The sequence below is a fragment of the Ovis canadensis genome, chromosome 18 (genome assembly GCF_042477335.2).
Source record: "Ovis canadensis isolate MfBH-ARS-UI-01 breed Bighorn chromosome 18, ARS-UI_OviCan_v2, whole genome shotgun sequence".
Classification (NCBI taxonomy): Eukaryota; Metazoa; Chordata; class Mammalia; order Artiodactyla; family Bovidae; genus Ovis; species Ovis canadensis.
In genome coordinates, this window is record NC_091262.1 from 68,085,225 (window position 1) to 68,107,684 (window position 22,460).

General features: G+C 40.8%; 1 protein-coding gene across 1 annotated transcript in view; it reads left to right on the forward strand.

The window, feature by feature from the left end:
- The first annotated feature begins 21,582 nt into the window (after positions 1–21,582).
- Positions 21,583–22,460, forward strand: part of LOC138423415 (ribosomal protein eL22-like) — a 73,952-nt gene continuing 73,074 nt past the window's right edge. The window contains exon 1 of the mRNA XM_069559304.1: positions 21,583–21,741. Within this exon, the coding sequence (XP_069415405.1) occupies positions 21,583–21,741 (159 nt within the window). The remainder of the gene's footprint in view (positions 21,742–22,460) is intronic.

The following is a 22,460-nucleotide window of genomic DNA, read 5'->3' on the forward strand; positions in this document are numbered from 1 at the left end:
AAAAGTTTTGATGTCAGAAAAAAAGAAAGATTTCAACATATTGACTTAAGGGTACTGCCAACATTTCTTCTCCATTTATCATCTTGTGCTCTAGCTGTTCACTCACCGTTCCCAAATCAATGAAATTATAATGGAATTGATTTCCATTTGCAATTCTATGGTTGTACTGTAAAAAAAAAAAAAAACTCTTATTAATAAAAGAAAAAAAATTAAGTGTTCTTAAGGGTATAACGCTAGTAAAGTAATGCCCAAAATTCTCCAAGCCATGCTTCAGCAATACATGAACCATGGACTTCCAGATGTTCAAGCTCGTTTTAGAAAAGGCAGAGGAACCAGAGATCAAATTGCCAACATCTGCTGGATCATGGAAAAAGCAAGAGAATTCCAGAAAAACATCTATTTCTGCTTTATTGACTATGCCAAAGCCTTTGACTGTGTGGATCACAATCAACTGTGGAAAATTCTGAAAGAGATGGGAATACCAGACCACCTGACCTGCCTCTTGAGAAATCTGTATGCAGGTCAGGAAGCAACACTTAGAACTCGACATGGAACAACAGACTGGTTCCAAATAGGAAAAGGAGTACATCAAGGCTGTATATTGTCACCCTGCTTATTTAACTTCTATGCAGAGTACATCATGAGAAACGCTGGGCTGGAAGAAGCACAAGCTGAAATCAAGATTGCTGGGAGAAATATCAATAACCTCAGATATGCAGACGACACCACCCTTATGGCAGAAAGTGAAGAGGAACTAAAAAGCCTCTTGAGGAAAGTGAAAGAGGAGAGTGAAAAGGTTAGCTTACAGCTCAACATTCAGAAAATGAAGATCATGGCATCTAGTCCCATCACTTCATGGGAAGTAGATGGGGAAACAGTGGAAACAGTGTCAAACTTTATTTTTCTGGGCTCCCAAATCACTGCAGATGGTGACTGCAGCCATGAAATTAAAAGACGCTTACTCCTTGGAAGAAAAGTTATGATCAACCTAGATAGCGTATTGAAAAGCAGAGACATTACTTTGCCAACAAAGGTCCATCTAGTCAAGGCTATGGTTTTTCCAGTGGTCATGTATGGATGTGAGAGTTGGACTGTGAAGAAAGCTGAGCGCCAAAGAATTGATGGTTTTGAACTGTGGTGTTGGAGAAGACTCTTGAGAGTCCCTTGGTCTGCAAGGAGATCCAACCAGTCCATTCTGAAGGAGATCAGCCCTGGGATTTCTTTGGAAGGTATGATGCTAAAGCTGAAACTCCAGTACTTTGGCCACCTCATGCGAAGAGTTGACCCATTGGAAAAGACTCTGATGCTGGGAGGGATTGGGGGCAGGAGGAAAAGGGGACAACAGAGGATGAGATGGCTGGATGGCATCACTGACTCGATGGACGTGAGTTTGAGTGAACTCCGGGAGTTGATGATGGACAGGGAGGCCTGGCATGCTGCGATTCATGGGGTCGCAAAGAGTCGGACACGACTGAGCGACTGAACTGAACTGAAATGAACTGAAGGGTATAACTGAAGAAAGCAGACTATTTCACAAACAGTCCATATACATAAAATATTCAATAGCTCATAAAGTCTGGGGAAAGAATAATTTTTAATCTCATATCATTGAAGTTTTCATGGGGACCCCATTTATCTTACTGCTTTCTTCCTTGTTTTTGTCTGTTTGTTTGTTTGTCTTTTGTGGTTTTTTTTTTTTATCATGTACCATCTATCTAGGGCTTTTCTGGTAGCTCACTGGTAAAGAATCTGCCTGCAGTACAGAAGACCCTGGTTCAATTTCTGGGTCAGGAAGATCCCGTGGAGAAAAGATAGGCTACCCTCTCCAGTATGCTTGGTCTTCCCTGGTGGCTCAGATGAAAAGAATCCACCTGCAAAGTGGGAGACCTGGGTTCGGTCGCCGGGTTGGGAAGATCCCCTGGAGAAGGGCAACCCACCCCAGTACTGCCTGGAGAATCCCCGTGAACAGAGGATCCATGGGGTCTCAAAGAGTTGGACACAACTGAGCGGCTAAACACAGCACACGCCGTCTATCTAAGTATTTAAATTCACATTTTCTCCACAAACTCTGAAGGACTGGTTGTCACCCTGACCTCTTTGCTGAACATTATAGATAAAAAGTAGAGGAAAGGAGAAAATTAATTTATATTATCTCATTTGATTTTAATAAAAGAACTCTAAGGAAGGGAAGGAGAGAAGGACAGCATTATGACCATGTCCATTTCACATGGAGAGGAAAACTCGGAGGTCAAGAGACTTGCCCTCTTGAGCTAGAAAGCTGCAGTCAGAGCCAGGTCTAGAGTCCCCATCTTCTGAGCTCTAGTTTAGCAGTCCTTCCGCTTTACCATGTGTCTTCTCTATACATTTCCAAGATCGCTAATCCCCATTAAGTTTCACATCTTTCTCTTCATCACAAAGGAAAGGAAAAATCTGATTTAAATCAAAGTATGAAGAATCTGAAATATTTCATATAATTTAAGGGTACATGGCAACCCACTCCAGTGTTCTTGCCTGGAGAATCCCAGGGACAGGGGAGCCTGGTGGGCTGCCATCTCTGGGGTCGCACAGAGTCAGACACGACTAAGGCGACTTAGCAGCAGCAGCAGCAGCAAGGGTACATACTTTCTTTAAGTTTCAAAAGTCAGTTATGTTCGGATGCAAGAGGAATAAATGTACTTTCACTGTTTTTACTTAAACTTTTGAAAATTATTTTTTCTTCTGTTTAGATATTATGTAAAATATTGGAGTTCCTGATATTTTAGTAGTTACATTTCTGTTCTTCACCTAAAACTGGCCATGTCTAACACACCACCACTGAAGTATTATCTTATGATTTATCTTATGACTGTGAACACAAACCATGAACTAAGCCTTGTTCCTCCTAAATGAATAACCGCATTTGCAAAGCATGTTTCACCTATGCAACATCAATCAACAATATCAAGGAGAAACATGGCTCATGTGTACATATACACCTTCATTTTGGTGCATATCAAGTGTTTGAGGTACACGTGACATTTCCTGAGGCTTGTTTGTTTTCTAAACTTTTTCTTTCATATTGGGTATAGCCAATAAACAATGTTGTGATAGTTTCAGGTGACCAATGAAGGGACTCAGCCATACATATATACATGCATCCATTAAAAAAAAACAATTCATCAACATTAGCATCCTTAAACTACAAAATGCTTGAAAGTTTTAATCTGCAGCATCCATGTGCTGCCAGGACTGGTATTACCAATAAGCAGAGTCTCAAACCCACAATATGAAATCTTTCTCCTTTTTATTATAACTCACAGCTTGATCAACCAGAGAAATGTGGCTTGCACATTACTATTCTGCACAATCTCATCAACTTTATCCTTTAGCAATGACCTTATGATAAGAAACTAAGCCCTTTGAAATAGCATTTGTAATTAATCCATTTCCATAAGATTAACATGTCAAATATCACAAGAATACATGTAACAGCCTTCTGAAACTTCAAACCCCCTGGTCCCTTAAAACCATACTAAGTATTATCACAGTGTAATCAGCAGAAAATAAATTACTAGGTAACCCCTGTGTTTTATGTTCATTCATTTATTCATTCATCCAACAAACATTTATTAATATCCATGCTGCACACACCAAACTGCCAGAATCTAAAGAAACAGAGAAATAAGGCTAAGGTGGGATTTTGAAAGCATTCACAATTTAGAGAGTAATACAATCTTATTTCTAAAAAGATAAGCTATTCCAATGAGCTATAAGAGATATGAATAAAATCAGAGGTCTTAGAAGCATAGATTGAGGAACATCTCTACACACATAGCAGGAAATATTCCAAGTAGAAGAAATAAAGTGCTACATACGGAAGCATGATAATTATGATGTTTCTGAGAATAACAAGCAATTCAGGTGAAACACGACAAACCATCAGCACTGTATCCCTCTTCCTTCCAAAGTATTAGCAAAGGTGAGACTGTACCAGAAGGGTGGCCGAGAACAAAGCTAGAAAAAATAGGCCTGACACGGTTTTTGTGTGGCCTTGTACCATTATGCCAAGAAGTTTGGAGAGGATTTTTTAGGCTTTATCCAGAGGCTAGGAAGCCACTTGAAGTTTCTAGCAGAAAAGCCACATGATAAGAAACATGCTTTAGAAAAATACATGTTGTTCCTGGTGTACAGAACGGATTGTATGAGAAGAAATTGGAGATGCAGAGACTGAGCAGAAGACCACTGAATTAACCCCAGCAAGGTTTTGAATAAAAATAGCACTGTTGCTAAGGTGGTGGAGAAGGAGAGGCATGCAAAGTCAAAGTCACTCAGTTGCATCTGACTCTTTGTGTCTCCATGGACCATACAGTTCATGGAATTCTCCAGGCCAGAACATTGGAGTGGGTAGCCTTTCCCTTCTCCAGGGGATCTTCCCAACCCAAGGATGGAACCCAGGTCTCCCGCATTGTAGGCAGATTCTTTACCTGCTGAGTCACAAGGAAAGTTTAAGCACAGACTTCAAAGCTAATTAACGGTGAGTTAGTGAGTAACTGGGACAGATGGTAAGGGGGAGAATAATACCAAGTTTTCTGATTTAAAAAGTTATGTGAATTAACTACCTCTGAGGTTGAAACAGGAGGGAAGGGGCCAGGACACAAAATTTAAAAGAATGATAAAAGCCATAGGATATAATAAAGACTGGTTAGAATCAACTGAGTCCAAGATGGCAGCATATTTGACTTCCAGTGGACCTTGAGCCTCATGTGACACCCACTGTACTACATTAGCATACACTAACATCACCAGCATCATGATACTTCTGAAGTCACCCACTGAAGGCCAAAAAGCGAGTGGTGCAAATCCCCACCCTTTCCCCCAAATAATCGGACTAAACCTCACATTCATTCACCTATGAAATTACCCAGCCCATAAAAACTAACCACACCAAATTTCAATGTTCTCTTGCTTACTGAGAGGTCCCACACTCTGTCTGTGGAGTGTGTTTCTCTCTGAATAAATCTACTTCATACTATCGTTTCACCTCCGGATTCTTTTGTGATGAAGCAAGAGCCTGAAATTCACAAGCAACGAATTAGAAAAGCCAACCAGGAGAACTGGGTAAGCACAGCTTCGCTGCTCCTCTACTTCCCACCAAGGCTCTCCAGCTCTCCTATTCTCTCCTTCTTTTTCTTATTCTGTTGCCTTTTCAACCTCTCACCTCCCTTGTGCTTGAGAGGTGCGGCCTTACTCTGCTGGAAATGGGAAAAAGAAATCTGGCAGGCATTTTTCAACCTTGTTGCTAGGTTTTCTACTTCTTACTGTTACATATGCACAGGCAATGACAGGGAACTTTTCCAGCCATCCTCCCAGGCAGCTAGGGACCCAGACCATAGGAATTTTCACTCAAGGTTTCCCTTATCCACCATTTAACTAACTGTTAACAGCTCCGACTATGTAAAAATATAAAATACTGCCTTACTTGGAGTTTGTGCCATGGTCACAGAGACTGCAATCCATTTGGAAGCTCCCTCACCAGCTGGAGATCTGTGCTCAAGCCTCAGGATGTAAGGGGGCTGGCAGGGGATGGTCCAGTGCCACGCGGTTGGGATCCAGTGTGGTGGAAACATCCTTCATTGCCCACCTCCTGGTGTTTGTCTGGCCCCATCCAAGGCCACCCTGACCCCACCCCTCTCCCACCCTGTTAGGGAGGGGCAGGCAATTCAAGATGGGTGGGTCTCACACATTGCTGCCCCCCCAGGGATACATGCCCAGGCAATGACCCACATTTGCTGTGCTTGCCTCCCCTCCAGTCCTATGATTGGGAGTGTCCTTCCAGGGTCAGAACTCTCCATCCCCCTGGCTACAGTCTCAGTGCCTCTGCCTCTGTTTCCATGTCCATTCATGCACCTAGTCCCACCGCCAGCTAGCAGCTATCCAGAGACCCTGTGTGGAAAGGGGCAGGGGAACAATGACCCTGAGGCCCAGGGGTGCTGCCCACAACAGGGAAGGGAGAAGAGAGTTGGTGGTGGTGGTGGTGGTGTTTTCCCACAAACCATCTCTCTTAATGGCCAGTGCCTGTTTTCCAAAATTTAACCACCTTTTTAGAGAAAAAGACTGGAACTTAAATAAGTCTCAGAACCATGAGGATGTCCATTCCAGAGGAACATTTCCCAGAACACAGGGATTAATCTATAAAATCTATAAAGAAGTCTTCAGGAAGGTCAATCATCCCGGGTTACCACAGATGCAGGATAGGACATAGGCCCTAAGATGCTGGGTCCTGGCCACATGGGCAGTACCACCCTCACTGTGGATTCAGTCAACAGGACTAAGTGGTGGATGGGGATGCCTGGAACCAGTCCTGCTTTAGAGACCCTCCATGGGACCTCCTAATGCTAGTGCTCCTCTCTGGTACAGGACTATTCTCTCCCTGAAAGGACAATAGTGACCACTTCCTCCATCCCCAAGGACTCATCCCTCAGGTGCATCTTTAGCCACTGCAAAAAGTTTTCTCTAGATTCTTTAAAACAGCAACAAAAAAAGCTCATTTTCTTTTGGAACATCCACCTATAAACTTGAAGACAATGAGGCCTAGCTAGAAAATGGGAGCCTCAACTATAATACCATCCTACAGTTAGACATCTTTTGCAAAGGATGGGGGAAACAGACAGAAGTTCCTTATGTACAGGCTTTTACAGTGCAAAGAGAAAACCCGGAGCTATGTAGGTCCTATGTTGGAGAACCTCGCCAACTGGGACCCATTCATGCTAAAAAAAAAAAAAAAAAGCCCTCACAAGGGGCAGCCCTAGAAGAACAGGAGCCCCAGACAGAAGACCCAAGCCTCCACTCTCCCACCATCTTCATCTTCTCCTCAACCCTATAAGCCTCTGTACCTTTCCATGCCAGAAATGCAGCCAGAGCCTCTTTTCCTCCTTCTGGAAGCAGTAGGTGGGCCTCTGGGAATTACCAGAGTCCACACCCCTTCTTTGTTGTTTGACTTTAACCAATGTCACACCTGCTTAGGCAGATTCTCGAACAACCTTAGCTGGTTCACCAAAGAATTCCAACTCAAAAGCTTGCCATAGGCCCTGAACTCTTCTAAGCCTTCTTATTGACACAGACTTCAGTGTTCTTTTTTTTTCTTTTTTCTTTTTTTTTCTTAGTTTTTTATATTTTTAATTTTAAAATCTTTAATTCTTACATGCGTTCCCAAACATGAACCCCCCTCCCACCACCCTCCCCATAACATCTCTCTGGGTCATCCCCATGCACCAGCCCCAAGCATGCTGCATCCTGCGTCAGACATAGACTGGCAATTCAATTCTTACATGATAGTGTACATGTTAGAATGTCATTCTCCCAAATCATCCCACCCTCTCCCTCTCCCTCTGAGTCCAAAATTCCATTATACACATCTGTGTCTTTTTTCCTGTCTTGCATACAGGGTCGTCATTGCCATCTTCCTAAATTCCATATATATGTGTTAGTATACTGTATTGGTGTTTTTCTTTCTGGCTTACTTCACTCTGTATAATTGGCTCCAGTTTCATCCATCTCATCAGAACTGATTCAAATGAATTCTTTTTAACGGCTGAGTAATACTCCATTGTGTATATGTACCACTGCTTTCTTATCCATTCATCTGCTGATGGACATCTAGGTTGTTTCCATGTCCTGGCTATTATAAACAGTGCTGCGATGAACATTGGGGTACATGTGTCTCTTTCCATTCTGGTTTCCTTGGTGTGTATGCCCAGCAGTGGGATTGCTGGGTCATAAGGTAGTTCTATTTGCAATTTTTTAAGGACTCTCCACACTGTTCTCCATAGTGGCTGTACTAGTTTGCATTCCCACCAACAGTGTAGGAGGGTTCCCTTTTCTCCACACCCTCTCCAGCATTTATTGCTTGCAGATTTTTGGATCACAGCCATTCTGACTGGTGTGAAGTGGTACCTCACTGTGGTTTTCACAGAACTAGAACAAATAATTTCAAGATTTGTATGGAAATACAAAAAACCTCGAATAGCCAAAGCAATCTTGAGAAAGAAGAATGGAACTGGAGAAATCAACTTGCCTGACTTCAGGCTCTACTACAAAGCCACAGTCATTAAGACAGTATGGTACTGGCACAAAGACAGACATATAGATCAATGGAACAAAATAGAAAGCCCAGAGATAAATCCACACACATATGGACACCTTATCTTTGACAAAGGAGGCAAGAATATACAATGGAGTAAAGACAATCTCTTTAACAAGTGGTGCTGGGAAAACTGGTCAACCACTTGTAAAAGAATGAAACTAGATCACTTTCTAACACCGCACACAAAAATAAACTCAAAATGGATTAAAGATCTAAATGTAAGATCAGAAACTATAAAACTCCTAGAGGAGAACATAGGCAAAACACTCTCAGACATACATCACAGCAGGATCCTCTATGATCCACCTCCCAGAATTCTGGAAATAAAAGCAAAAATAAACAAATGGGATCTAATTAAAATTAAAAGCTTCTGCACAACAAAGGAAAATATAAGCAAGGTGAAAAGACAGCCTTCTGAATGGGAGAAAATAATAACAAATGAAGCAACTGACAAACAACTAATCTCAAAAATATACAAGCAACTTATGCAGCTCAATTCCAGAAAAATAAACGACCCAATCAAAAAATGGGCCAAAGAACTAAATAGACATTTCTCCAAAGAAGACATACGAATGGCTAACAAACACATGAAAAGATGCTCAACATCACTCATTATTAGAGAAATGCAAATCAAAACCACAATGAGGTACCACTTCACGACTTCAGTGTTCTTAACAGTAGAGACCAGATTGAGCAGGAAAAGAAGGAAAAGCCTGACTTAAGGAAGGAATGATGGCAAGCCAGGCTTCTGGTAGCTGTCATAACCCACCTCCTGATCACCCCACAAGTACTCCCAGAACACCCCCTCCAGGGAAGGGAACCAGTTTCTGCTGTGGGAGTTTTGAACCCTGGAACAAGAAATGCTCTGCTCCAGATCAGGCATCCTGATAGTCAGAGTCAACGTCCCTACTCAACCTTGAAGCAGTTACAGAAGATGGACCATTGCCCCTCTGCTTCCTATAAGACTGTGAGAATACAGTGGAATATTACTCAGCTATTAAAAAAGAATGCATTTGAATCAGTTCTAATGAGGTGGATGAAACTGGAGCCTATTATACAGAGTGAAGTAAGTCAGAAAGAGTATCACCAATACAACATATTAACACATATATATGGAATTTAGAAAGATGGTAACAATGACCCTATATGGAAGACAGCAAAAGAGACACAGAGGTAAAGAACAGACTTTTGGATTCTGTGGGAGAAGGCGAGGGTGGGATGATTTGGGAGAATAGCATTAAAACATGTATATTATCATATGTGAAATAGATCGCCAGTCCAGGTCCGATGGATGATACAGGGTGCTCGGGGCTGGTGCACTGGGATGACCCTGAGGGATGGGACGGAGAGGGAGGTGGGAGGGGGCTTCAGGATGGGGAACACAGTTCACCCATGGCTGCTTCATGTCAATGTATGGCAAAAACCACTACAATATTGTAAAGTAATTAGCCTCCAATTAAAATAATTTTTTTTAACTGAAAAGAAAAAAAGAATGTGGGAGGGAGGAGTGGAACAGGAGGGAAGGGGGCAAGGTACAACTTTTAAAAGAATGATGATAACCATGTCATGGTGCGTGCTCAGCCATGTCTGACTCTTTGTGACCCTTTGGACTATATCCCACCAGGCTCCTCTGTCCATGGGCATTTTCAGGCATGGATACTGGAAAGGGTTGTCATCTTCTCCTCCAGGGGATCTTCCTGATGCAGGGGTCAAACCTGCATCTCCTGAGTCTCCCACATTGCAGACAGATTCTTTACCCACTGAGCCATCAGGAAAGCCCTGATAATAACCATAGGACATGACAAAGACTGGTTAGCATCAGTTGGGTCCGAGATGGCAGAAGATTCAACTTCCAGAGGACCCTGAGCCTCATATGCTCATTGTAATACATTAGCTAAATGACACACCCACCAGCACTATGATAGTTCTGAAGCCAATCGTAAAAATGCCAAAAAGTGGAAGGTAACCCTCCCTGCCCCTTCTTCAAAATAATTGGTGAATAATCCTCCCACTCATTAGCCATGAAGTTGTTGTTTAATAGCTATGTCAGACTCTTTTTCAACCCGGTGGACTGTAGCCCACTAGGCTCCTCTGTCCATGGGACTTCCCAGGCAAACTAGAATGGGCTGCCATTTCCTTCTCCAGGAGATCTTCACAACCCAGGGATCAAACCTACATCTCCTGCATTGGCAGGTGGATTCTTTACCACTGAGCCACCTGGGAAGCCCAGCCTATGAAATTACCCAGCCCATAAACACAAACCGCACTATATTTTGGGGCCTCTTGCCTTCTGAGGTGGCCCACACTCTGTGAAGTGTGTTTCTCTCTAAATAAATCCACTCTTTACTATCACTTGGTCTCCAACTTCTTTTGCAATGAAACGAAAACCTGAGATTCACCAGCAATTAAAATTGTAATACTCTCCCAAATTAATCTACATATCCAATACAACCCCTATCAAAACCCATGCCAGCTTATATGCACAAATTGGCAAGCTGATCCAAAAATTTATGTGGAGATAGAAGTGACCCAATTACAAGGGACGCGATCACTTCCTAATTTCAAAAGTTACTACAAAGTTACAGTAGCCAGGACAGTGTCAGTTCAGTTCAGCTCAGTCACTCCATCACGTCCAGCTCTTTGCGACCTCATGGGCTGCAGGACGCCAGGCTTCCCTGTCCAACTCCCAGAGCTCGCTCAGACTCATGTCCATCGAGCTGGTGATGCCATCCAACCATTTCATCCTCTGTCGTCCCCTTCTCCTCCTGCCTTCAATCTTTCCCAGCATCAGGATCTTCTCCAACGAGTGAGTTCTTCGCATCAGGTGGCCAAATTATTGGAGTTTCAGCTTCAGCATCAGTCCTTCCAATGAATATTCAGGACTGATTTCCTTTAGGATGGACTGATTGGATCCCCTTGCAGTCCAAGAGACTCTCAAGAGTCTTCTTCAACACCACAGTTCAAAAGCATCAGTTCTTCAGCACTCAGCTTTCTTTATAGTCCAACTCTCACAGGAGACAGAAATATAGGTCAATGAAGTAGAATTGAGAGTTTAGAAATAAACCCATATTTTTATGGTCAATTGATTTTTAACAAAAGTGCCAAGAAAATTCAATGAGAAATGGATAATCTTTACAATATGTGGTCCTGAAACAACTGGATTACTGAACATGTGAATGAATAAATGAGTGAATAAATCAAAATGGACAGCAGACATAAATGTCAGAGCAAAAGCTATAAAACCATTAGGAGAAATTATTGGAATAAAGCTTTGTGACCTTGGGTTTCTTAAATATGATAAATAGCAAAAGAAACATAGACAAATTGAACTTTCTCAAATTAAAAACTTTTTTACTTCAAAAGATACCATGTAAACAGTGAGAAAACAACCCACAGAATGGGATAAAATATTCACAAGTCATATATTTAATAAAAGTCTTATTACAGATATATGAATAATTCTTACAACTCAATTTAAAAAAAAAGACAATCTTAAAATGGGCAACGGATTTGAATTAACATTTCTCCAAAAAAAAAGGATACACAAGTGAAAGATGTCACTAGTCACTGTGGAGATGCAAATCAAATCCACTATGAGATATCATTTCACACCCACTAGGATGGCCGTAATCTTAACAGTATTCCAAGCATCAGCGAGGATGTGGAGGAACTGAAACACTCATACATTGCCGGTAGGACTGTTAAATGCAGCCACTTTGAGAAACAGTTTGATGGTTCCCTGAAATATTAAATATAGAATACCATATGACCCAACAATTCAACTCCTTGGTGTTTACCCAGAAGAGATGAAAACATATGTCCACACAAAGGCTTATACACAAATGCTCACAGCAGTACCATTCACAACAGCCAAACAAGTGGAAACAACCCAAATATCCAGCCACCGATAAATGGGTAAACATAGTGTGGCACATTCATACACTAGAAAATCATTCAGTCATAAAAAATGAAGGACTTGTTGTGGCTTATTGGTGGCTTATTGGTTAGGATTCAGTACTGTCACCAGTGTGGCCCAGGTTCAAACCCTGGTTGGAGAACTCCCAAAAGCTGTGCGGCGTGGCCAAAGGGAAAAAAGTACAATTCAGGAAAAATGAAAGACTGATTCACACAACAACATGAATATTAAGAGCATAATTCTCAGCAAAAGAAACAAAACATAAGAGGCCACATATTGGATGATTCCATTTCTATTAAATGTCCAGAATAGGCCAGTTTATAGAGACAGAAAGCAGATTAGTGGTTGCCAGGGGCTGGGAAGAGAGAAGACTAGAGAGTGACTAATGATGGGTACAGAGTTTTTTCTTTTCTTTAATTGTGTTAAAATATACATTTAAAATGTATCACCACCATATTTAAATGTACAATTTGATGGCACTAAATGCATTCATATTGTTGTACAACCATTATCAACATCCATCCCTAGAAATCACCTTGCAAACACTCTGTACCTATTAAACACTAATTCACTTTTCCCCACCCCCTCACCCCCTGACAGCGACACACACCTCAAGTTTCAGCCATGTTGCAGCATCTGTCAGACTTTCTTTCCCTTTTAAAAATGAGTACCGTCTCATCGTATATATGTACCACATTTTCTTTATCCATTGACCCACTGATGGACACTCCACTTGCTTCCACCTTTCAGTGATTGTGAATAATGCTGCTATGAACATGAATGCACAAATATCTCTTCAAGACCCTGATTTCAATTCTTCGGGTTTACTCCCATAAGTGAAATTATGGGATCATATTAGGTAGGGTTTTTTAATGATGATGGCAATGTTCTTGAATTATAGTGGTAATGGCTATACATCTCTTTAAATATACAAAAACCACTGAACTGTACATTTCCTATGGCTGATTCATGTTGAGGTTTGACAGAAAACAGCAAAATTCTGTAAAGCAACTATCCTTCGATAAGAAATAAATTAGTTTTTAAAAAGAGATTATATTTCTCTTTCGAAAGAAAGAAATACAGATGCTTATGCATTTGCTGTTTAATGATAATTCAAATGAGGTACTTTAGCCACTAAATTCAACAAACAAAAACGGCTATAGTTTTATAAATAGTAGATAAAAGAAGAAATGGGGGAAGTAGAGATGGAAAAACAAGACATATAAGATGGAGAAAAAGACATAAAAAAATTTTAATAGAAGAAAGAAAAATAAAAATGGACATAAGCTCACACATAAATTTAGGTTAAAATGTAAACATCCAGATCCTTTTAATCCTGAGTGATTCTTGTTTCCCCACTATACCACCCCACCATAACTCCCTCAGCCCTGTTTCTGATCTCTGAGTTCCTCTCACATAAGCATGTGAATATGAATTAAAGTGCTCATGTTATGATCTCCAACTCACTTAACTTGTAAGGATCAAAGTAAATTACCATTTATTAAGCAGAACAGTTAGCTGGAAAGAAACTTGATTTAGGAGTCAGAAAGCTTGGGTTCAATTCAATTCATCTATTTTCCAATCTCATATGCCGTCAAGCTGAAGTACTGAGAACAGTGCCTGTGGTTGAAAACCCTGAATTTCTAATCATATTAGTAGTAATTGATTTAAAGATCTAATAAAAGGCACTGAGAATTCAAAATAGCATCTATGGTTCATGTCAAGATGTGCCAACTACAAAATGCTATGAAATCAATACAACCTTGGAAGGGAAACTGCAGCTGGCTAAGAAAACTCCAAGAGATTTTCATGACAGGTGTGCATAGGACACAAAGTTAGTGACCTGTTGGGGACAAAATAAAAGATACGAACCACTTCCCCTTAATATACAATGACTTTTAACTCATTTCTTATGAAATATAATTGACACATCATCTGTGCTGCTATTTTCATTGAACTAACATGGGACTTTTCCAGTTTCATTGTCTGCATTCTAAGCATAATTTTCTAAATTTTTATTTTGTATTGGAGTATAACCGATTAACAAACAATGTTGTGATAGTTTCAGATGAACAGTGAAGGGACTCAGCCATACATATAGATGTATCCATTCTCCCCAAAATTCCCCTCTCATCCAGGCTGACACATAACATTGAGCAGAGTTCCATGTGTCTAAGATTAATCTTAAAGACTTATGTGAAGGATGTATCTACTAAAAATATTAACATTTCCCTAGATGTTATAATAATTAAAATCTTAATGCCATTGTTACTGACTCCATAGAATCTATGTTATTTTTCATATGCACCAAAAAAATGGGAGTGTGGGAGTCAAAAAATAGAAGATGATAATAAGTGACTGACTGGAGACTCCCATCCTTAGTTTCTCTCATAAATTATCATTCTTATTATCCTTATCACTCACTACTCATGTTCCTCTCAATTCTACAAGAGGCTGGCTGGGCTTTAGGATTCAAACAAAAGAATTAGAACCTCTGACAACATTGGGTTCCCTCTCCCGTGCAGCAAAAATTGGCTAGAGCTGGGTTGCAGGCACCCTCTAAATGGTTCATGAGTTCTCTAGAGTGACACATTTCCACCTGACCTGTTTCTTTCATTTATGCTCCCTACTTGATCACCATAGCCCTTCTCTATAAGATTGAGCCTTAAGAAATTCTAACATGCAATGGCCTGAAAGAGAAAGACAGATTTGCTGAGGAAGTTGAGAAGAAGTCACAGAGATAGGAGGACAACTTGGAAGTGATGTGAAGAGAGGGTTGTCAGAAAAGGAGAGTGACCAGTGTGTTTCACGTGTGGCCAAGAGAACAAATGAGACAAAAACTGAGATATACTCACTGAATTTAGAATCTTAGAAGCTGGCAATTTTACCCTTCTTTGTGGGGTTTTCTGTTGTTGTTTTGTATTTGGTGGTTTGTTTCATTTTGCTTTTAAGTTGGATTCTGCAGCTATATAGAAGTGGGTTAGGAACTTCAGAAATTACTGACTTGAGTAATGCTCTCCAACCCCTACCCCTCAATTCATGTCCACCTGGAAATTGTGACTTCGGAAGTCAAACCTTTGCAGATGCAATTGCATTAAGATGAGGTCATATTAGATTGCTCATGCATGCTCAGTAGCTCAGTTGCGTCTGACTCTGGAACACTATGGACTATATAGCCTGCCAGGCTCCTCTCTCCATGGGATTTTCCAGGCAAGAATACTGGAGTAAGTCAAATGACTCTTGTCTTTAGAGAAGAAAATTAGGGCATCGAAAGACATTAGAGAGGAGAACACCATGAGAAGACAGAGATAGAGATTGCATCCACAAGCCAAGAAATGCCAAGGGTTTCTGGTAACACCAAGAGTGAAGAAGAGACAAGGAAGGGCTCGTCCTTGGAGACCTCAGAAGGAGCGCAGCTTTGCTGACACCTTGATTTTGGATACCTAGCCTCCAGAACTGTGAGAGAATAATGCCTGCTACTGTTATAACAGTGCCAGGAAGCTAATATACAGAGTGAGAAAATTGAAACCATGAGTACAGAGATATTTGCAGAAGTTTGGGCACATGTAGAAGAAAAAGATAGGACGCAACAAAGAAAGAGAGAATTAAAAATTGATCATAGTATTTAGACATTGTATGCTTTTTCCTAGAACTTCTTGGCTGCTGCAGTGTAAGTATAGAGAATTGAAGAGTAAGGTTCACTGAAGAGTAGAATTTCATCAAATGGTTATAATGGAAAGACAAAGGGATAGGAATTTATAGAGTCATAATTTTACTGAAATGAAGAACTATGGACTCCATACTACCTAAGGAGGAAAATTAAGAAAAAAGAGGATTGATGGACTTGGAGAAAGTAAAGGGGTCAAAGAACCAGAGAATATCATTAAGCCCATGTTATGGGCTGAAAGGTATCCTCCTAAAATTCATCTGTTAGAGCTCTAACCCCCAATGTGACTGTATCTGGAAACACGGCCTTCAAAGGAGATAAGGTTAAAAGAACTCATAAGGGTGGAACCCTAATCCAATAAGACTAGTATTCTTATAAAAATAACAATAGACTCCAGACTTCCTAATCCCACTCCTACTGAACTGCTGTGAAATAATTCTGATATTTATGTGTCTGCTCAATTTTTATTTTTTTTATTTTAAACTTTTTATATTGTATTGGGATATGGCCAGTTCACAATGTTGCGTTAGTTCCCAGTGAACAACATAGGGACTCAGCCATGCATACACATGTATCCATTCTCCCTCAAACTCTCCTCCCATCCAGGCTGCCACATCAAGGGCTCAATTCTTATTTTTAATACTGTGTTAAGCTGACAAGCTATGAGGTTCAGTTTTGGTTTATGGACTATCATTTACAGTGTCTGTCTCAGAATCCCTCCATGTCCACAACTTCAGTTGCTAACTCAATACCAATGTTTGCCAAATTTTCTTCTCCTCTAACTTACATAGCATTAGTCGCTCAGTCATATCCAACTCTTTGTGACCCCATGTACGGTAGCCCATCAGGCTCCTTCATCCATGGGATTTTCCAGGCAAGAATATTGGAATGGGCTGCCATTTCCTTCTTCAAGGGATCTTCCCAAATCAGGGATCAAACCCAGGTCTACTGCATTACTGGCAGACTCTTTACTGTCTGAGCCACTAGGGAAGTCCCAAAGTACATGTTTTGGCCGAGAGAAAACATTACAGGACCTCTCAGTTCAGTTCAATTCAGTCACTCAGTTGTGTCCAACTCTGTGAGACTCTACAGACTGTAGCATGCCAGGCTTCCCTGTCCATCACCAATACCTGAAGCTTGCTCAGACTCATGGCCATTGAGTCAGTGATGCCATCCAACCATCTCATCCTCTGTCATCCCCTTCTCCTGCCTTCAATCTTTCCCAGCATCAGGGTCTTTTCTCATGCGTCAGTTCTTCGTATATGGTGGCCAAAGTGTTGGAGCTTCAGCTTCAGCATCAGTCCTTCCAATGAATATTCAGGACTGATTTCCTTTAGGATTGACTGGTTGGATCTCCTTGCCAGTCTAAGGGACTCTCAAGAGTCTTCTCCAATACCATAGTTCAAAAGCATCAATTCTCACATCCATACATGACTACTGGAAAAACCACAGATAGCTTTGACTAGACAGACCTTTGTTGGCAAAGTAATGTCTCTGCATTTTAATATGCTGTCTAGGTTTATCACAGCTCTTCTATTAATTTCACGGCTGCAGTCACCATCCACAGTGATTTTGGAGCCCAAGGAAATAAAGTCTATCACTGTTTCCATTATTTCCCCATCTATTTTCCATGAACTGATGGGACCAGATGCCATGATCTTCGTTTTTTGAATGTTGAGTTTTAAGCCAGCTTTTTCACTCTCTTCTTTCACCTTCATCAAAAGGCTCTTTAATTCCTCTTAGCTTTCTGCCATAAGGGTGGCATCATCTGCATATTTGAGGTTATTGATATTTCTCCTGGCAATCTTGATTCCAGCTTGTGCTTTATCCAGCCTGGCATTTCACATGATGTACTCTGCATAGAAGTTAAATAAGCAGGGTGACAACATACAGCCTTGATGTACTCCTTTCCCAAGTTGGAACCAGTCTTTTGTTCCATGTCCAGTTCTAACTATTGCTTCTTGACTTGCATACAGGTTTCTCAGGAGTCAGGTAAGGTGGCCTGGTATTCCCCTCTCTTGAAGAATTTTCCACAGTTTGTTGTGACTCACACATTCAAAGGTTTCAGTGGAGTCAATGAAGCAGAAGTAGCTGTATTTCTAGAATTCTCTTGCTTTTTCTATGATCCAATGAATGTTGGCAATTTGATCTCTGGTTCCTCTGGCTTTTCTAAATTCAGCTTGAACAACTGGCTAGCCAATACCCTAATCAATATTTCTATCTGGAGACCTCAGAGCACCTCAAACTCAACATGACTGTAAGTCTCACAGTTTCAGTCTCCAGACCTACTCCTTCCTGTTCCAGCATTTCTAACCTTGGGAAGTAGCACACTCATTCATCTGCTTGTGAAAGCTAAAGGTCTCTTTCAACAACTTCCTGTCCCTCAGCCTTTATATCCAAGTCCCACAATCTTATCTCCTAGCATCTTTGTCTTACCTTACTGGTTCTATCTCCTAGTGTTAGTCGATCAGTTGTATCCAACTCTTTGTGACCCCCGTGGACTATAGCCAGCCAAGCTCCTTGGTCCATAGGACTTTCCAAGCAAGAATGCTGGAGTGGATTGCTATTTCCTTCTTCAGGGGATCTTCCCAACCCAGGGATCAAACCCAGATCTCCTGCATTGCAGGCAGATTCTTTACTGTCTGAGCCACCAGGAAAGCCTTCTATTTCCTAAGCATCAATTAAATCTGCCTTCTCACAGCTACTAATTTATCCCCAGCTATGATCATCTCTTCACCATCACAATGCAATAGCCTACTAGCTGATCTTTCCACATTCACTCAGTTTGGATTCAATTCAATCATTTCTCAGCTGCATGCAGTATAGTGTGATCTTTCCAAAACACAAAACTGATCATGCGCCATGCTTCCCTTCTCCATCCAGTCCCAATAGCTTTGCACATCCCCCAAATCCATACCATTGCCTACAAGCCCCCATGCGCTCAAGCCCTACACAACTCCCCACTCACACTTCTTCACAGTTCCCCTCACTCCCAGCCCCAACCGCAGACCCTTATTCCAGTCACACTCACACTGAACTTCACTCAACTTTTTGAATGTATCATATTAGCTTCCATCATGGAATCTTTGGACATGCTGAAAAGATCTTCCTTTCATCCACAAACCACTCTCCTTATCCTTTTCCCTAATAAAACGATCTTCGCTCAAGAACCACTTAGCCTTTAAGACCCGGTCTAAGACTTTGCTGTTGCCCTCGTAAACATGTATGTCTTCACGTAACAGCCTTATCTGTTTATAATTAAATATTCTTCAGGGTGATTATGTGATTAATGTCTGTCTCCTCTACTAAGTGAAAATTCAGTTTATTCATCACTACTAATTAAATAGGTATATTTTTTTATCACCCTTGATTTCTATTGCCTAACATAGTACACAACACATTATAGGCAGTTAACAAATATTTGCTGAACTACTAAAGACTACATTCTTCCTAACTAAAACTGCCTTGCTCATAGCCACTGAGAAAGAGGCAAGTAGTCACATTTTTTGCCTTAATGCCAGCAAACTGCCTACCAGGGCTGGTTAGACCAAAAAGAATAGAGTTCTCCCTCAGTATCCATAGGGGACAAGTTCCAGGATGCCAGCAGATGCCAAAATCCAGGATGTTCAAGTCTCTTATATAAAAACAACATAGTATTTGCATATAACCTATGTACATCCTCCCATATACTTTAAATCATCTCTGTATTACTTACAGTATACAGAATAAAATGCAAAGTCTATATAAATAGTTGTAACTACAATGTACATGCTATATAAATAGTTCTCATACATGGCAAATTCAAATTTTCTTTTTGAAAATTTCTAGAATTTTCTTCCCCAAATATTTTCTACCCATGGTTGGTTTAATCCATTGATGTGGAACCAGCAAATATAGAGGGTGAGCTGTATCTCTTTATTATTTACTTTTTACTGTTTTGACTAGCCCAGATAACCATAATGGTGTGATCACTCACCTAGAGCCAGACATCCTAGAGTGTGAAGTCAAGTGGGCCTTAGGAAGCATCACTATAAACAAAGCTAGTGGAGGTAAAGAAATTCCAGCTGAGCTATTTCAAATCATAAAAGATGATGCTATGAAAGTGCTGTATTCAATATGCCAGCAAATTTGGAAAATTCAGCGCAGGACTAGAAAAGATCAGTTTTCATTCCAATCCCAAAGAAAGGCAATGCCAAAGAATGTTCAAACTATGGCACAATTGCACTCATTTCACATGCGAGCAAGGTAATGCTCAAAATCCATCTAGTCAGGCTTCAACAGTATGTGAACCAAGAACTTCCAAACATACAAGCTGGATTTAGAAAAGGCAGAGGAACCAGAGATCAAATTGCCACATCCATTGGATCATAGAAAAAAAAAAAAAGAGAGAATTCCAGAAAAATATCTACTTCTGCTTCACTGACTATGCTAAAGCCTTTGACTGTGTGGATAACAACAAACTGTGGAGAATTCTTTAAAAATTGGGAAAACCAGACTACCTTACCTGCCTCCTGAGAAACCTACACGCAGGTCAAGATGCAACAATTAGAACCAGACATGGAACAATGGACTGGTTCCAAACTGGGAAAGGGCTACGTAAAGGCTGTATATTGTCACCTTGCTTATTTAACTTCTGTGCAGAGTACATCATGAGAAACGCTGGGCTGGATGAAGCACAAGTTGAAATCAAGATTGCTGGGAGAAATATCAGTAACTTCAGATAGCAGATGACATAACCTTTATGGTGGAAAGTGAAGAGGAATTAAAGAGCCTCCTGAGGAAGGTAAAGAGGAGAGTGAAAAAAACTGGCTTAAAACTCAACATTCAAAAATTGAAGATCATGTCATCTGGTCCCATCTCTTCATGACAAATAGATGGCGGAACAATGGAAACAGTGGCAGACTTTATTTTCTTGGGCTCCAAAATCACTGTGGATGGTGATTGGAGCTTGCTCTTAGGGAGAAAAGCTATGACAAACCTAAACAGTGTATTAAAAAACAGAGACATCACTTTGCCAACAAAGGTGTGTATACTCAAAGCTACCGTTTTTCCAGTAGTCATGTATGGATGTGAGAGCTGGACAATAAAAAAGGATGAGTGCCGAAGAATTAATGCTTTTAAACTGTGGTGTTGGAGAAGACTCTTGAGAGTCCCTTGGACAGCAAGGAGACAAAATCAGTCAATCCTAAAGGAAATCAGTCATGAGTATTCATTGGAAGGACTGATGCTGATGCTCCAATACTTTGGCCACCTGATGCAAAGTGTTAACTCATTGGAAAAGACCTAATGCTGTGAAAGATTGAAGGCAGGAGGAGAAGGAGGAGACAGAGGACCAGTTGGTTGGATGGCATCACCAATTCAGTGGACATGAGTTTGAGCAAACTCTGGGAAATAGTGAAGGACAGAGAGGCCTGGCATGCTGCAGCCCATGGGCGTGCAAAGAGTCACATACAACTGAGCAACTGAAGAACAACAACTGTATAGGAAACTATGCTAATACTTGGTCCTAAGGCTTGAAGCAACAGCCTCTTGGTTAAATAGGGCAGCAATTTGTCCTGGACTAGACTAGTTGATTTGGCTGATTTGGGCTAGACTTGGTTGGGCCCATTCATAATTTTCAGTAAGCTGCCAGCGCCTGGAGGCTGGCTAGTCTAAGAGGGCTTATCTCTATTCACTTGGTCTCTCAATTTCCATCAGCCTAGCCAAGGCATATGGCAGAGTTCCAAGAGAAATAGAAGAAGAGTTTAAGGCTTCCAAAGGACCAAGTATGCAACCTCACTTCTGTTTCTTCCTACTAGCCAAAGCCAGCCTAGATTTAAGGACAGAGAAATAGACTCCATCTCTTGATGAAAGAGGCTACAAAATCACATTGCAAGTATGTGGTTACAGAAAATTGTGGCTCTTTCTGCAGTCTACCATACCATCTGTTGGCTAGCCGATGACTTATGGCATGGTGTAGAATACAAGGTGAGCTACGACAATAAGATCCTGACTCTCAGGAACACAGGCCTGAAACACAAGCCTGAGAAATGTACAGTAAGAGCTGAAGCTTGAAAGAAGTCTTTCAGCTGGAGATGAAACAGTAGCTACAACAGGCTCCATATGACCCAAAGCAACTAAAACAGGAAGAGAAAAAATGGTTCAGACACCAAGAGTGACACAGTGATGCCATAGAAGGGACCCTGAGAAAGATCAAGAAAGAAGCGGGAAATTAGAGCTGTTTTTGTTCCACCCAGCCTTTCACTCCCAGTTCTAATCCATACAGAGCCCTACAATAAGCCCCAGCTTTATTCAGGCTGAGTTCTTCGCAACCAAAAGTCTAACCAGATCAGTTTATGAGAAACGTATGGGCAATCTTTTTTCCTTTTTCTTTCTTTCTAAACAGAATTAAGCCACCTATCCTTTTTAAAAAATGAGAAATAAAGTGCATTTTGGATGCATGAACAAATTTGGGACTGAGAGAAGCAAGAATCTGATAATGAAAGCTTTGAAATAGTACAGCACACAAGTGACAAAATACAGTTAATTTTCATGAATAAAAATTCTATGAATTTTCTTGTATTCATATTCAGTTTTCACTCTGTAATAGTCAATGTTCATGCAGAGGTATGTAGGAGATATATCTTTACATCCATGTTGCTCTTCTCCACTGTTTTCCATTTGAGAACCACTGATACAAAGAAACATAGGCTTCATTACAAGATGTAAACATTGCAATCTGCATGAAGGAAATCATATTACAAGCTAAATTTGGA